This window comes from Equus przewalskii, chromosome 17, assembly GCF_037783145.1.
Source record: "Equus przewalskii isolate Varuska chromosome 17, EquPr2, whole genome shotgun sequence".
NCBI classification, from domain to species: Eukaryota; Metazoa; Chordata; class Mammalia; order Perissodactyla; family Equidae; genus Equus; species Equus przewalskii.
In genome coordinates, this window is record NC_091847.1 from 18,706,307 (window position 1) to 18,721,786 (window position 15,480).

The following is a 15,480-nucleotide window of genomic DNA, read 5'->3' on the forward strand; positions in this document are numbered from 1 at the left end:
GAGGCCAAAGAAAGCCCAACCTAATTTATAAAATAAACAACACTATTTGACACATACAATGAAACAGTTATAAAGTTAATAAAATCTCTGGACGGAAATTTCACAATTGTATAATCTTTCTAAAAATAAGTCCTCTACATTATAAAGCACACGCTACGGATTAAAATTGGAGAGTGCTCAAGCTAAGGAGGTTTACATCAAACAGTATTTACAAATGGGCCTTTTGTGAATGCAATTCTTTCTTGGACCTGTATTTTGTGTAGTTCTGACTCTTTGCTCTCGCGATTCTGACACATTGCGGGATTACGCCCTGATTTTGTTTCATCACTCTTTTATTTTTGAATATCAATTATACTTTAATATTACAATTATATTTTTTAACATATATCTCTATCTGATCATGCTTTACTATAAAGAGTTTTATCATCATCACCCCTTTTAAAAGGGGTACCATGAATATACTTTTAATAAGACAGGATTTTAAAAACAGAAAATGATAACCAGGAGACAGGGCGCTTTGACCATAAGCCTAGTTTTATGCATTAAAACAAACTAACTAAAAAATGAAGTTTTAGTGGCATTTTACATTTCATGTTTTCAGTTTTTAAATATTTTTAACAATTACTCTACCCAGAACTCCCAAATTATCCACAAACAACATAGGTCCAATTAGTTTATTTTCAAAAGCATCTTTTCAACAAAGACACTGGCTAAGAAATTAAAAAGACAACACTCAAAATGTGTACCCCAACTCCATCTTGGAGGCATTTAGTGAACAAAAGTCTCTCTTGCATACTAAGCAGGCTGATCACACTTGGCCCAGAATTCCTGAATAATGATGATTTGCCCTCAAAATTTCCCTTATGGTTTTGCAATGTTCCATTTATATACACAGCAGTCCAGAACCAAGACTAATCTAGCAGTATTTCTCAAGTAATTGAGAGTATACTTTTCAAATGTAATCTATGTATAATACCATGATTAAGGTACAGCTGGGGAAATGAAAGTGTTTTTTTTTTTTTTTGAAAGATTTTATTTTTTCCCTTTTTCTCCCCAAAGCCCCCCGGTACATAGCTGTATATTCTTTGTTGTGGGTCCTTCTAGTTGTGGCATGTGGGACGCTGCCTCAGCGTGGTCTGATGAGCAGTGCCATGTCTGCGCCCAGGATTCGAACCAACGAAACTGCAGCAGAGCGCGCGAACTAAACCACTCAGCCACGGGGCCAGCCCCGGGGAAATGAAAGTTTAACAAAACTTTCAAAAGAAAAGCATTTACTATGAAAAGGGAAGCTGAATTCTTGATTTTTGTTCTGCAAATTTTTACTCAGAAAATATTAGACAAACGTGAAAAAAAAATGTGCTGAATTCCTCCACATGTAAACCATTTGTCATCCATTCTAAGTGTTTTATACTTCATTTCTTTATCAAAAACCGTGTGATGTCTGATCCGTGCTTTGATGCTAGAGATTGTCTTCTCACCTGACTTCTTTCCTTGGCTTGTCTGGCAGTTCTCTAAAAGTTAAAAAATATGCACGTGTACACATGTTAGGAAAAAAGTACTGGTTACAGAAACTCAAAATTTTGTATTCTGTTAGTGTGGGAAAATCTACACTATTACCACACCCATTTCCTAGTCTTTGCCATTAGGGGCGTTACCAAACTGCAAGCAGAGGGCCCCAGTAGCTCTGGGACATGCCCTGAGGTCCTCGGTTCACTTAGGACCAGATGCTGAGGAGAAAACACACAGCTTTGGGGGATGTCTTGCTAGCCAGTGAGACCATGAATCCCTCATTTGGGGACCAGGGGAGGCCGTGATTCTCCTCATCCATGTGGGAACTTGTAAGGCATCTTGGTATTTCCCCGAGTGCAGTGCGTGTAAGACCTGTCTGCTTCCTATTCTCTGGGCTCAGAGGCCATTCCCAACCTAACAGCCTAGCCAATGCAGAAAAACAAAATGAGATAGACCAGAACTAGACTCTTCTGCTGCTCCCACAAATAAAGTTTTTCATGAGAATCTGAAAAAGTGATTACAGAGGGGCGGCATTTTCTTTTGCTATATCTTAATTCTCCTGTAGGTCTTGAATGTGCTAATAATATGCACAGCTGAGAAATCAGATAACTTTCTTCTCAACTGAAGTCTATGTACACGTGAAGTGATCAAGGTGGAAGAGGTGGGGAGAGAAAAGAGGGTTAAAACTAAAAACAAAAACCCCTGCCTCTATGACGTGATTCCATTTACGTAAAAATTATGTTTGTGAAGAAACTGAGGAATCTACAATATTAAAAGAAGACTAAGAAAGTCCTCATACCATATGAACATTGGTAACGGATCTGAACAGTTCTCAAAAGTGTAAATACTATTGATTAGCATTTTCAAAAACATCTGGGTCTTTAGTAAACAAAGTAATGGCAGACCATTCTTCTCCCGTCACATCAGCACTAATTAGTGCAGTTAAATGGGTATTCTCCTTCACTGATGGGTGAGAGAAGCATAACTGATTTTGTACAAACCTTTGGAAAACAGCTTGGAGATAAATTCCTATAGTCTCAAAAATATTCAAACACTTGACTCAGTGATTTTATATCAGAGAATCTATCTTAAGGAAAGACCTCAAATGTAAAAAACAGTATGTATACCAAAAAAATGTGCTTGGTAGTGTTATGTATAAGAACAAAGAAATGTAAGCAACTTCAACGTTCACCACTATGGGAATGCTAAATAAACTAGGTGGAGATCTACTCAATCGACTAACATGCAGCCATTTTAGATGATAAACATTATGAATGCTTAAATCTTGCCATAAGTGAAAAAGAAAGTTGGATACAAAGTTGCATATTGAGCATATGCTTCTTTCTAAGATTATCTCAAGAGGCAGATCCTACTCCCTCTAACTGCCTGTTAAAAATTCATCTTAGCTGATAATACTATGTCATTGTTTTCCTTTTGCTTTAAACAGCAGGTAATTGCCCAAAGATGCGCCCAGGTGACTGGGTTTCATACTTTGGCCAGCAGTGCACTGTTGCATGTTGAACTGAGTTGGTCCTAGAGATAATTTATTAATGTTCTCAGATATTTCAGGACATATTTGGCTGTAGATACAAACATATGCCACGGCCCTAATTCACCGAACTTCTGGTTTGAGAGTCCGGGTCTCTTCCAGACTGTGCAATATGTAAGTTGTATTCGTTTTGTTCTAGGTGGTGGTGAAAATTCCCCGGTCCTAGAATGAATTAAAAGGGAAGCAGTTTCTCTTCCACCTGTGACTGAGAACTTACACTGGCCTCAAGAGGAAACTCAAGGGTTAGGTGATGAATCCCGGATCCCAGACCAGGGATACGGATCCATCCACATAATCTTCCACACTGGTACGCACAATTTGCAATGTGAAGTCCCTGGATGGAGTCAAACATGCCTGTGAGCTTCACTGACCTCTTTGTGACAGATCGTGCAGAGAGTCTGCAGGTTGTCCAGGGAGCATTGTCCTCCTCCACTGGACACTGGCTTGATGTGGTCCACCTGCCAGAAATGCCCTTCTCCTGGGTTCCTTATCATTTCATTAAGCTGCAATGAGAACACAAGATCAGCAATTTTCGACATACACTGTGGTTTTACGTTGTGCCATTATGTTTATACAGCAAAATCACTGGGAAAAATACATTAGGATGGCTTTTTATAGCTTTTATCGTGAGTAGGAAAAACCCCCTAGCTTAGCAATTTGAAAGCAATAAAATATGTTTCTGAAAAAGTTTGTTTCCCTTACCTAACTCATTTTGAAAAAATTATAAGCAAGTATAAAATACTAAGACTCCTGACAGATTGGGAAAAATCAGTTCCTTCTGCACCTTTGAGCTAGTTTTTAGAGTCACTAAAACCAAACTGAGAAAAGAATAAGAACAGACTAGAAATTAAAACCTTCTGAATATTACTGACTCAGACAATCTTTAACTGTTGACCTTCAATGCAATTGTTACTACACCAATGACAGTTTAACATTAATATTAATAGCTATCACCTGAACTTTTATGCTATTCACCTGGGAGCCTGCCAAGTCACATGGACTGGAATGAAATTTCTATAACAAACCTCTGTATCTTGCATATTTGGAATAAACAAAGATGTCCATTGAAAGCGGCCATTATTGAGGCCAGTCCACATATACACACTTTATATTTAACTAGTAATGACCCACATTAGAATGGGACGTATTTTAACATTTTACCTGAGGTGGTAAAACCAGCTCACTGCACAGCAGTGTAGTTGTTTAAATACCACAAAGATGAGTGTGAAAGTTGTTTTTATTTCCTTGGTGTTGGACAAGGAAGAAATTACAATCAACTTCATGGCTGCCGGCCAGGGAAACCTGTGACATGGTTCCAGAGCCCTTGTAAGGAAGCTCGTCAGGCCCACGGACAGCACAGGGACCTGATCACCAGTGTCTGGACCGAGAGGAGCCCAGGAGCCAGCGAGCTTTGTCCAGCTGAACTTTGTTACAGACTGACTCACTTTCTCTTCTGTACTGGACTTCCCAACTTCTGTTAGAAGATATAAATAGATTTTTATTTTTGAGGTTGGTATTGTTAGAAGCAACTACAAATGGCAGTCTTGTGCATCAAGCAAATGGCACATTCTTAGAAAAAAATCCATTTTGGTCCTGCCTTTTGTAACCAATTCTTTTTTGCTGAGCAGTCTCCACTCTGACAGACTTTATGATCCAGAAGCCTCTTTGTTCTTCCCAGTAATACTATGGCAAATCACTTGGGGTCAGTCTTCAACATCCTAAATTCACCTCTTGAAAGACTCACTCCCTCTCCGACTGGTCCTCCCCTCTCTGAGCCCCGTGGTGCTCCCTATCCTCTGCGTTCTTGTTTTAGATGTATACTATGTGACTTCTGCATCCTGGACAGGCTGCTTTCAAGATGTCCTTGAGTCTTTTCATTGTGTGTCCTCTGGAAGCCTCCACACTCTGGCAGCAGAAAGAAACTGGAGTCTGGTGACACCTCTGGGATGGGTACAACATGTCTCTCACCAATTAGACCAGAAGATTTTTCAGGAACTCTGATTATCCTTAGGGAAATAGTATATTTCCCTAGCTCTCAAAGTCACACTAATTTATCTTTGCAGAAACGCTTATTAATTAATTCTGTCATAATTCAGCAATACTAGGTAAATAAAAATGTATGATTTTTATTTGACTAACTGGCAGGAATTTATCCAATATTTTAGTGGGCAGTGAGTAGCTCAGGAGTGATTTTTTTTTAATTAAGCACAATACAAAATCACTTTTTTTTTTTTTTGCTGAGGAAGATTCACCCTGAGCTAACATCCATTGCGAATCTTCCTCTTCTTTTCTTTTAGGAGAGCTGGGCCCAGGCTGCCAAACTTAATCACTATGCCACTGGGGCTGGCCCCTAAATTATACATTTTGCTCTCATTTGAAATTTATAACTGATTAGAACAGAACATTAGAAACCCAACTGAGTTTTGGAAATCAAGTGAATACTGATAATAGTATGTTAAGAATACTGTTTTTTTTTAATAAATTACATTTTACAGTGGGATGAACATGTATAAGTTTCCTTCTCATTGTAATGAACTATATTTTGGGGGTTATCTGTTTGCCACATATTAACATCATGCAAAGTAGAACAACCAGACCATAGGTGTCCTTAATGCAATGTACCATCTGTTAAGATCTCTTCCCAAAATAATGTAATCATAATCTGATTAAACCTCTAGATCTTATAACCATTATCCAGGAAATCAGGAGGATAGAGAAACATGTCAGATAGCACCATGAGGATACAGGGAGACAAATCCAGAATGTGGGAAATCCTACAGGCAAATGATCCAATTTTTTAATGGTGTAAAAAAAGGGATGAGGTGATATAGATTAAATGGAGCATAAGAGACGTAATGACCAAACGCAATGTGTGGGTCACATTTTGATCCTCATTAGAACAAAGCAACTGTAAAAAGACATTTTGAGACAATCTGGGAACCCAAACTTACTGGACTTAATGGACTTATTATAATTAAGGAATTACAATTGTGTTGGGTGTGATAATGTGTATTGGGGTATGGGATTATACTTAAAAGGAGGAAAGACAGAGAGACAGAGAGAGAGAGGGAAGAAGAAAGTCTTTATGCGTGAGAGATACATAATGAAAGTATTTAAGGGTGAAATAAAACCTTGTCTGGAATTTGCTTTAAAATAATTCCAGGAGAAAAAAGGAATCGAGGTGAAGGGCAGATGAAAATGAAGGCAAATGTTGATAACTGTTAAAGTTGGTGATGCGTATATGGGTTCATTATTCTTTCTACTTTTGTATATATGTTTGAAAGTTTCCATATTAAAAAGTTAAAAAAAGAAAGTTTGAGAATCAATATTCATCACTCAGTACAATGCTGCCTTCTCTCTGTCCCATGATTATAATTTACCTGTTCTAATGGGAGCTTTGAGGTCCAGGTAGTATCCAGAAGATTCTTCCTCTGACCTTTAGGGGCATCTCTCAGACGTAAAAAGAGTTCTTGTGCATTCAGATTACAGAGCTGACACACACCGTGTTCAATTTCAAATACTTTGGCTCGCAGGTAACTGTTATGAGATCGAATCCAAAACTCCTCCTGACATCTCAGAGAGCAAAAGCGTGAATCCCAAGCGTTGGCTTTACACTCTTGCCTAGTTTGGCAAGTGGGTTGCTGACAGCGAAGGCAAAGGGGATTTCCTTCATTATCCACAGCTTGCAAATAGCCTTTGGATGTAGAAGGCTCCACAGTGAGATCAGCTTGGGCTGTGCAGGGATTTAGAAAGGGGACACAGGCTCCATCTTTAAGAAATTTTCTAGAATTGAACAAAACAGTGACTAGGTAACTAAAGAACACTGATTCTAGTCTAAATAGTCATTACTTTATATAAAGGTCTTCACAATTTCTATATTGATAATCAGTAAACATGGGGCCCACAGATTCTGTGACTCAGTGTGGAAGTAAATAGCTGTAGTCAGCACTCTACACTCTATGCCAAGTAAGAGAAAGAATGGTGTGTTAAAAAAAATTTATCTTGAATACAAATATGCTGCCTCTCTTGGGAATTTAGATGTCTTCAAGTTAATCAGACTGTGAGACATCTGGAGAAGTAGGAAAATGGGAAGACAGAAAATGCTTCTTGAAGTTGGGAAAGGAGGCGAGTGGAAAAGCCCAACTAAAGTAGTGGCTGTCGTGCTCTCTACATGTGCCGGGTCACACACCTCCACAGGACAGAGAGGCCATTAAAGTCTCCCATGCACACTTTCTTCCGGTTTCTGCTGCCCTACAGGACACAGAGTCTTCACATCCATAAAGTGACAGAACCAGGTAGCTAACAGCGTCGACAGGAACCACAACAGTAGACTTGCTAAACAGGTGCCTCCTCCAGGTAAACTCAGAGTTGATAAAACGAAAATTAGCAATGAAACCTGATAGGACATGAGCTCAATTTGTTAGAATAAAAGGAAAAGGTACATTATTCAATTACGTTGAAAAGTCCTACATGGGAATTACAACAGCTGCTTTGCCTATTTCCATAGCTGTTCGTTCGAAGTGTTAAAAGAAAAACTTCTTATGACAGAAAAAACTCAAGATGGGGAGGCAGAGCCCAGATTTGACCTCAAGTCTCCTAGCATCTAGTGGCCTAGGGCAGGTCACTTGGTCCACCTGGTCTCAGCATCCTTCCTCATCTCTAATTTCTAAGGTGAGGAATCATGTGCCTCACAGGCTTGCTAGGAGGATTCAAGAGCTACTCTATTGTGAAAGCTTTGTGACCTGTCAAATGGCCAAACAAAGGTAAAGTATTACAAAAATGAATACACAACTTTAAAGGAGTGGTCTTAGTCCTTCCATACTCCACTGGTAAATAAAACCTTACTTTGTGGAAGAGTCCCACGGCCTGGGCTCCTTTGTGATCAGACGGACATGGCCCCCGTCACTCTTCACCTTGTCCATCGAGGCGACAGCAACATCTTCTTTGGTTATATATCTAAAACAATTACACGTTAAGTAGATTTCCTCTGTCCTATAAGAGTTTCTCTATTTCATGTTCGCACTGCTCCTTGCAAATCCAACAGGAGAAAAAGCAAGATACCAGTCTCTTCGCTGTGCTAATACTAAAGTTAGGGAATGGAATTTTCTCCCTTTACATTGGTCTCCACATGTGGGAAACACATCTCTTTGTTCCAAATTATTTTTCTCAAGATTTATTTTTCTAAGAAATTCAAGAGCTATTCAATATCCTTTGGATCAATTTTCACTTAGGGATAAAAAAGGAATGGATGTAGGAATAAGAAATGATCAAATCCATGCACAACTGACAGCCTTCAGTAAACAGCTTGCCAAGCTGTGTAGAAAATCTCTAATTGCATTTTTACCTCCCTCTTGGCCTTTTCTTCAAGGCTTCTCAAATCACCTTAATCAGCTATAACAGTGTATCAGCGAATTCGGGTGAAGTGATTCTCTTTTTAGTTAACCAGGTTCAATCACATCTTCTATAATCTCAAGGTTGTTCCCACTATCATTGGCCCACACAGGGTTTATGGAATCTTCCACTGAAAGAAAGCCACTCTTGATGTGGGATTCAGAATCTTATAACACAACACCATCAATACCACACAATGGTTTAGGGACTGGAAGTAAAGATGAAAGTTATTCCAATTAAAGGTGACAGGGGAATTTAAGTAGGTGAAATGCAATTAGCCAATTAATTCCTTCTAATTAGCATGGCCCAGTTTCTCTGGTAGTTATACCTATTGTAGTTTTTTTCTTAATTCATTTAAACATATTTTTCTTCATATTTTTAAGTACTTCTCCATTCAGTAGTCTGATAATAAAATCAGAGCTAAATCACAATGGAATTGTGTAATTGTAGGTAAAATTTTAGAAATGTGCTCTTATGTTGTTCAAATAGATTTAATAATTAACAGATTTTCTTTTTACAAACTATTTTATTAATTTTTTGATTAGGTGATACATGCACAAATTTAAAAATTGAAAAGGCAAGCAACAGCGTATTTGGTGAAGAATCAGGACCCCTTCCATTCCCATCCCTCTTGTCCCCCTCTCCCTCTGCTGCCAGCTTTTAATATATCCTTTGAGAAATAGTTTATTTTCTCTGTGTATAGGTTGTACCATTTATTTATTTATCTCTGTATTTTTATTGACATATAACTCACATACCATAAAATTTACCACTTTAAAGTTTACAATTCAGTGCATTTTAGTATATTCACAAGGTTGTACAACCATCACCATTACCTAATTCCATAACATTTTCATCAACCCCACAAAAAACCTGTCCTCATTAGCAGTTACTCCCCATGATACTTTTTATTTTTAAAAACAAATGATAGCAGAATATACACACTAACCCTCACCTCGCTCTTTTTACCTGAAAATACATCTCAGAGACCTTTCCCTATCAGTACACACAGGGCTGCCCTATTTTCCTAATGGTTGCATTATTTGGATAAACCACATAGCTAACCAGTCTCTGATTAATGAGCATGTAGGTTGTTCCAGCCTCTGCTACCACAAACAATGTTGTAATAAATATCCCTATACATGGTATTTTCTACACATGAAGTAGACATAGAATAAGTTCCCAGAAGTAGAATTGCCGCATGAAAGGTCTTGGGTGCTTTAAATTTGGATAGATTTGGGCACATTGTTCTCCTTTGGGTTTGTACCAATATATGCGTCCAGCAGCAATGAATGAACGAGAGCACCTGTTTCCTCACACTTTCACTAGCACAAGGTAAGTCAGTTAAAAACATCACTGCTGGGGTTGGCCCGGTGGCACAGCGGTTAGGTTTGTACATTCTGCTTCAGTGGCCTGGGGCTTGCTGGTTTGGATCCCAGGTGCAGACCTATGCACCACTTGTCAAACCGTGCTGTGGCAGGTGTCTCACATATAAAGTAGAGGAAGATGGGCATGGATGTTAGCTCAGGGCCAGTCTTCCTTGGCATAAAAAAGGAGGAATGGCAGCAGATGTTAGCTCAGGGCTAATCTTCCTCAAAAAAAAAAGAAAAATCACTGCTAATGGTGATATGTAGTTCATTATAGCTTTAAATTTGCATTTCTCCTATTAAGAGGAAGAGTGACTAGCTTTTCATGTATACGCATTTCCACTTGTGTGGCTTTCCTAAAGCAAAAAGGAAGCACAGTGAATTCTTCGAGAATTCTCTAACTTGCTCTTTTAGATCCTAAACTTCCCCTCTCCCCCCATTTCTTCAACCATTTTATTCCCTTGACAAAAGCTCTTTGCTGAAGTAGTTCAGTAGATTCTAAGTGAACTCAAAAGCTTCCTTGCTTTGAGGGTCAAGGGGACATTAAGCCTTGCCTCAGGTATTATTCAATGTTTAGAAGCTTCGAAACCTAATTCAGTACTTTAAAAAATGCTGAGGAATCTATTCAGAGATTTAAGAACTAAAAATAACCTTTCCTACAAGAAGTTTAAGCACAATTTTTTGGAAACCATGAGAAATAGATCAATCAACTCCAAAGTGAGTTGTTGACAACTTTTCAAATGGAGTTGTGAGTTACCAATATTTAGTTTTCCATTGAGGTTTGCTAGGAAGTTCATGTAAATATACCAACTCTCAATAGGATTATGGTAAATCTCAATTTTGACAAATAGGGAAGGGAGAATGTAGCCTACTAAAGTAATTCCTGGATGGGGATGGGAGCAGGAGTGTGCATTGGAAAGTGGCCCAAATCCATGAAAACAATGCTGGGCTATAGGCTGCTGACCTGTTTTGGAGATGAGTTGTGGCTAGAGGATAAACAGTTGGCATCCTAAGGCCCCAACTGAATCAGGCCTGCCTCTGACAAATGGGAACTCACTTAGGCACTGAAACCATGGCTGATGGTCTTGGCTTCCATTCATATTTAAGAGTGAGCTACTCAAAAGATGACTGCAAAGCTCTAAGCTTGAATGGGACCTGAAAACTGGTGGATGTCACTGGAGGATAATCTGGTTGGAGATCTAGCCATTGCTTTTGGGGGAATTCCTAAACATCAGTATCTATGCGTCTTTATTCTGAGACCATTCCATTTTTTTCAGAGATGAATCCTCTAATCTCCTGCTTAGGAAGTAAAATGTGGCTGCTGGTATTCTGGAAACTGAGCAAAGAAAGTGGTCTGGGGAGTGTCAGTTTCTAATATAATGCATCTCCCTTCATCTCCAGTAAACCTGGTGTTTCCAAGACTGGCGCCTCTCTGGTTCGGTTTCTCTAGAAAGTAAACTGGTAGGACAGTGGGAGGGAAAGGCACCCAGTTCTAACTGCTCCTCATACAGACTTCAATCAATCAATGCTGTTGTGCAGCCCCATCTTTCACACCTGCTGTCAGAGACACACAGTTACTCCAATTTACTGAGACTCACTCGGTTCTACAGCAGGAACCAGCATGCTTCCTCAAAGCATCCCCCCGACTCCCCCGCAGGTACACAGCTTTCCCTTTCATGGCTCTACTGGGTCAACTTCCCTGGAGCCCTCCCTCTCTGTGCTCAGTGACCAAGGTCTCTAGATCTCCCTCCTTAACACCTCTCTTCATTCTCTTTCCTTCATTCCCACTGCTAATGCCTTAATATAAGTCCTCACTGTTTTTTTCCAGGTTTACTATAATAGTCTTTTAACTTGTGTGGTAGGTAGATTTTAAAGATATTTCCCTAGGATTCCTGGTATTCAATCAATCACTCGTTAGGTAATGCTATAAAAGGACTTTGCAGATGTAATTAAGGTTACGAATCAGCTGACCTTAAGACAGGGAGTAATTCTGAGCATGAGAAAGATTTGACACACCACTGCTAGCCCTGAGATGTAGGGACCCATAAACTTGATCTAGAAAGAAGCTTCTAGAAGATAAGGGCAGCCCCCAGCTGGCAGCCAGCAAAGAAACCTAAGTCTTACAACCACAAGGAACTGAATTCTGTCAACAACCTGAATAAGCATGAAAATGGATTCTTCTCACACTATCAGTAAGAGCCCAGCTGGCTGACATCTTGATTTCAGCCTTATAAAATCCAGAGCAGAGAAATCAGTAGAGCTAACTCAGACTTCTGACTTATATACAACTGTGAGATAATAAATTTCTGTTGTTCTTTTTTCTTTTCTTTCTTCCTTTATTTTTCATTTTAAAATTTCTGCTGTGTTAAGCTGCTAAGTTTGTGATAATTTGTTAACTGCAGCAATAGAAAACGAATGCATCTTGTCTCCCCACTTTGAGTCTTGTCTTTCAATCTAATCTTCCAATTGCGCCAGAGCGAGCACTTAAGAAACAAATATAATTATTGATTCTGCTGCCTGTTAACACAAGTTTTATCTTTAATATATCATCTTCATATAATTTTATAAAGAAAACTGTGTATCTGACTTTGGTTTGTATAGATTTTATGACTTTTGCTTTTTTTGACTTTACGACTCAGTCATCTTTCTCAGGTGGTTCTGTAAGTGGTCCATGTCTGATGGAGAAGAAACAATGGGACACATCTAGAAATGGCTAGGGTGGGCTGTAAATTCAGTTAAGAAGGGAATTAGGATCATGCAAAGAGAAGACCAATACTTCAACTAAGACTGTGGTTACAAAAGTGAGAAAATGGAGAGGACTGGAAGAAGTATTGAGAAAAATAAAATAGGCACCATGCTTTTTGTTATATATGTGTGCGTATATGGATGTGTGTGTATGTATATGGATAAATATACACATATATTTAACATGTATTTTCTATATGAAGTAATACATGCTTGTGGAAAAAAGTGAACCAGTACAGAAGAGTTTAGGCAAGAGTACAAAACTGGCAGCTCACGGGTAAATCCAACTAGCCAAACAGCTTTATTTGACTCATACAGTATTTTATTTTTAAATCTGAATTTGCATGACTTTAGTTGGGTTATGCACTTTCCAGTCTGCCAAATTTCCACCCCCACCCCATCCTTGCTAGTTTTACACTTGATCTCATTTGTTCATTTACGGTTCCTGATTTGTTTTTAGTCATTCGAATTTGTGATCCTGGCATAAAGTATAAAGTTCCTACCATCTCCAAAAATCCCCTAATCTCATGATCTAGAGCAAGATTTCTCAACACTCATGTTATTGACATTTTGAAACAGGTAATTCTTTGTTTGGGAGTGCAGCTCTGTTCACTGTAGGATATTTAGCAGTATCCCACGTCTCTAGCCACTAGATGTTCCCCAGTTATATTCTCTAATCATGACAAACTAAAACATCCCCCAACACTGCCACCCTGGGGGGTAAAACTGCCCCCAGTTGAGAACCACTGTCCTAGAGAAACCCCTGGTAAGATTTTCTAAGGTATCCACCCAGATACTTTCTACGTCAATAACAGCAATTACATATATTTGTATTTCCATCTTTTTTATACTTACTTTTACCCTTAATAATTTATCACAAGTATCATTCCTTGTTCTTACACATGAATGTACCATATGCCATATTTTGAAACAGCAGAAGAGATTTTTCACTGTATGGGGTTATAATTTATTTGATCAGCCACATCCCCTCGCATACCATTGATGGCTTTCTTTCACTTGTGTAGACGGAAAAGGCTAGAGATCATAAATGACGGGATGTGAGGATGAAGAGAGATTGCAGGTCTGTGGAGACAGCAAGAGCGACAGGGGCTGCTTCTGCCAATGTGGCTGTTTGGTTTGGTGCTTTGCGATCTCTTCTAAAGCAAGAGTTGGGCAACAGAACAACTGACTGCCTTTCCTGAGAATCTTTGCTTCGTGCTGAGAAAAGAGTCTACAGAGAATGGGGATTTGAGATCACGCAGGGGACTACCTAAGTGAGGCAAAGATGATTATGATGCCAAGAAAGGAAAGTAAGAGTACAGAGATTAGGAAGGGACCTGTAATGATAAAGGCAAAACAGTTACAAACGCGAGACACTTAGCCTTTCCTTTTATTTTGTTCCCAACCCTGGGCAAGATAATAGTACCTCCCACCACTTGGGTGTTGGTGCATCAAATAGAACCAGCTCCCCTGCTGGTTCTCACTCTAGCAGCACAGGGCAGATGGGGCCCCGAGGCACCCTCCTGATGAGCAGGACTCATGGTGCGCAAGATCCAGACAGCCGGATCTTTTCCAGCAGATTTGATCAAATCTGCAAAATATTTAATTATGTTGCTATAAGATAAGCTGTCATTTTACGTATAATTTATTTCTCTTACCTCATCAGGACTTCATTAGTGGTTACATAAAAAGCCTCAGACGCCCCTGTAGAAATACCCATGACAAGTAATAACATACAAAATAAAAAAAGAAAGACAACTCATACCTTTTGGTACTATTGTGTTTGCTTTGCTGCTTTGCGATCTCTTCCAGAGCAAGAACTGGGTTGCAGAACAGCTGCCCGCTTTTCCTGATTATCTTTTGCTTCATGGCGGTTAGACTACCCCATTCTCGAACAAACCTCAGAATCTAGCAGAAAACGAGATAATGAAAAAATGAACAGCTCACCTTTGAAAGTGAGGCTACCTATCAGAAAACTGATGTTTTATTATACCCCTAAAATAGGCTTTTGAGTTTCACCATTTAAGGCTTTCTTCAATTTGAAGCAGTCTCATATCTTTATTATGAATATCTATGGCCAGTTCTGCAGAGGTCTCTTTCAGTCCAAAGACTCCCTAAAGGCACATTTCAGGACACGAAATGTGCCAGCATATGTCCTTAACGCACAGAGGGAGCGACAGCAATAACGCACTCAGTGAGACCAAAAGAGGTCCAGCTGTTGGAAGCACATATCCCACCAGTGGCCGAGGCAAAACCAGTCTTGGGGACAGCAGGTCTTGCAATGGTGACAGAAGGACAGTGCAACATCTGAGAATTGCTTTGTACTTAACTATCTGAGTTATCACAGGAAAATAGCCATCAGTAACTCTGGCACATTTTTATTAGGGTTACCATTACTCTTACTTACTAGTCAATTACATGTAACTGGCTATTTTCTGGGAATCTGAGAATCAGGATTAGATGACACCAAAGAAAATAGCTCACTGCTACCTTTTGCTTTAAGAGAGGTGCAGCTGAACCATGGGCAATGTTTGATTTCCACTCACAGGGCAAAAACATAATCATTATTTTCTTGTAAAAAGTGGTACACTGTCTGCTGGGTCAGGCCCTGCACATGTTGACCCTTCTTAGCAGCGAAGGCAAACTGGCCACGGATCAGAATTAACGCCTCCCCGGCAGATACCCGGCCTGCAGTTGCATGCTGGTGCTTCTGACAGTGAATTGAGAGTCACCCAGCATGGTCTTATCCCTGCTCTCAGAATTTGTCATTGTTAGGACTTAACCTTCAAAGATAAAATGTGATTCTGTCAGATACAAATATCACAGTTGCTAATCCTGTGAATGAGAAATTAGATGATGTGAGGATGATTCTATCCACAGAAACAGCAAGCCTAGGTGTGATCATTTGCCAAGGAAACA

General features: G+C 39.4%; 1 protein-coding gene across 10 annotated transcripts in view; it reads right to left on the reverse strand.

The window, feature by feature from the left end:
• Positions 1 to 660: 660 nt before the first annotated feature.
• ZRANB3 (zinc finger RANBP2-type containing 3) overlaps positions 661 to 15,480 on the reverse strand; it is a 216,319-nt gene continuing 201,499 nt past the window's right edge. For 8 of the 10 annotated variants that reach the window (XM_070579602.1, XM_070579605.1, XM_008516913.2 and 5 more), the window contains 5 exons: positions 14,327 to 14,469; positions 7,904 to 8,014; positions 6,439 to 6,841; positions 3,430 to 3,561; positions 661 to 1,511 (listed from right to left, as the gene is read on the reverse strand). In XM_070579602.1, the coding sequence (XP_070435703.1) occupies positions 1,413 to 1,511; positions 3,430 to 3,561; positions 6,439 to 6,841; positions 7,904 to 8,014; positions 14,327 to 14,469 (888 nt within the window). In that variant the 3' untranslated portion in view covers positions 661 to 1,412. Of the gene's footprint in view, positions 1,512 to 3,429; positions 3,562 to 4,219; positions 4,533 to 6,438; positions 6,842 to 7,903; positions 8,015 to 14,326; positions 14,470 to 15,480 lie in introns of all 10 variants that reach the window. The other 2 variants (XR_011528335.1, XR_011528336.1) reach the window with 2 other exon arrangements.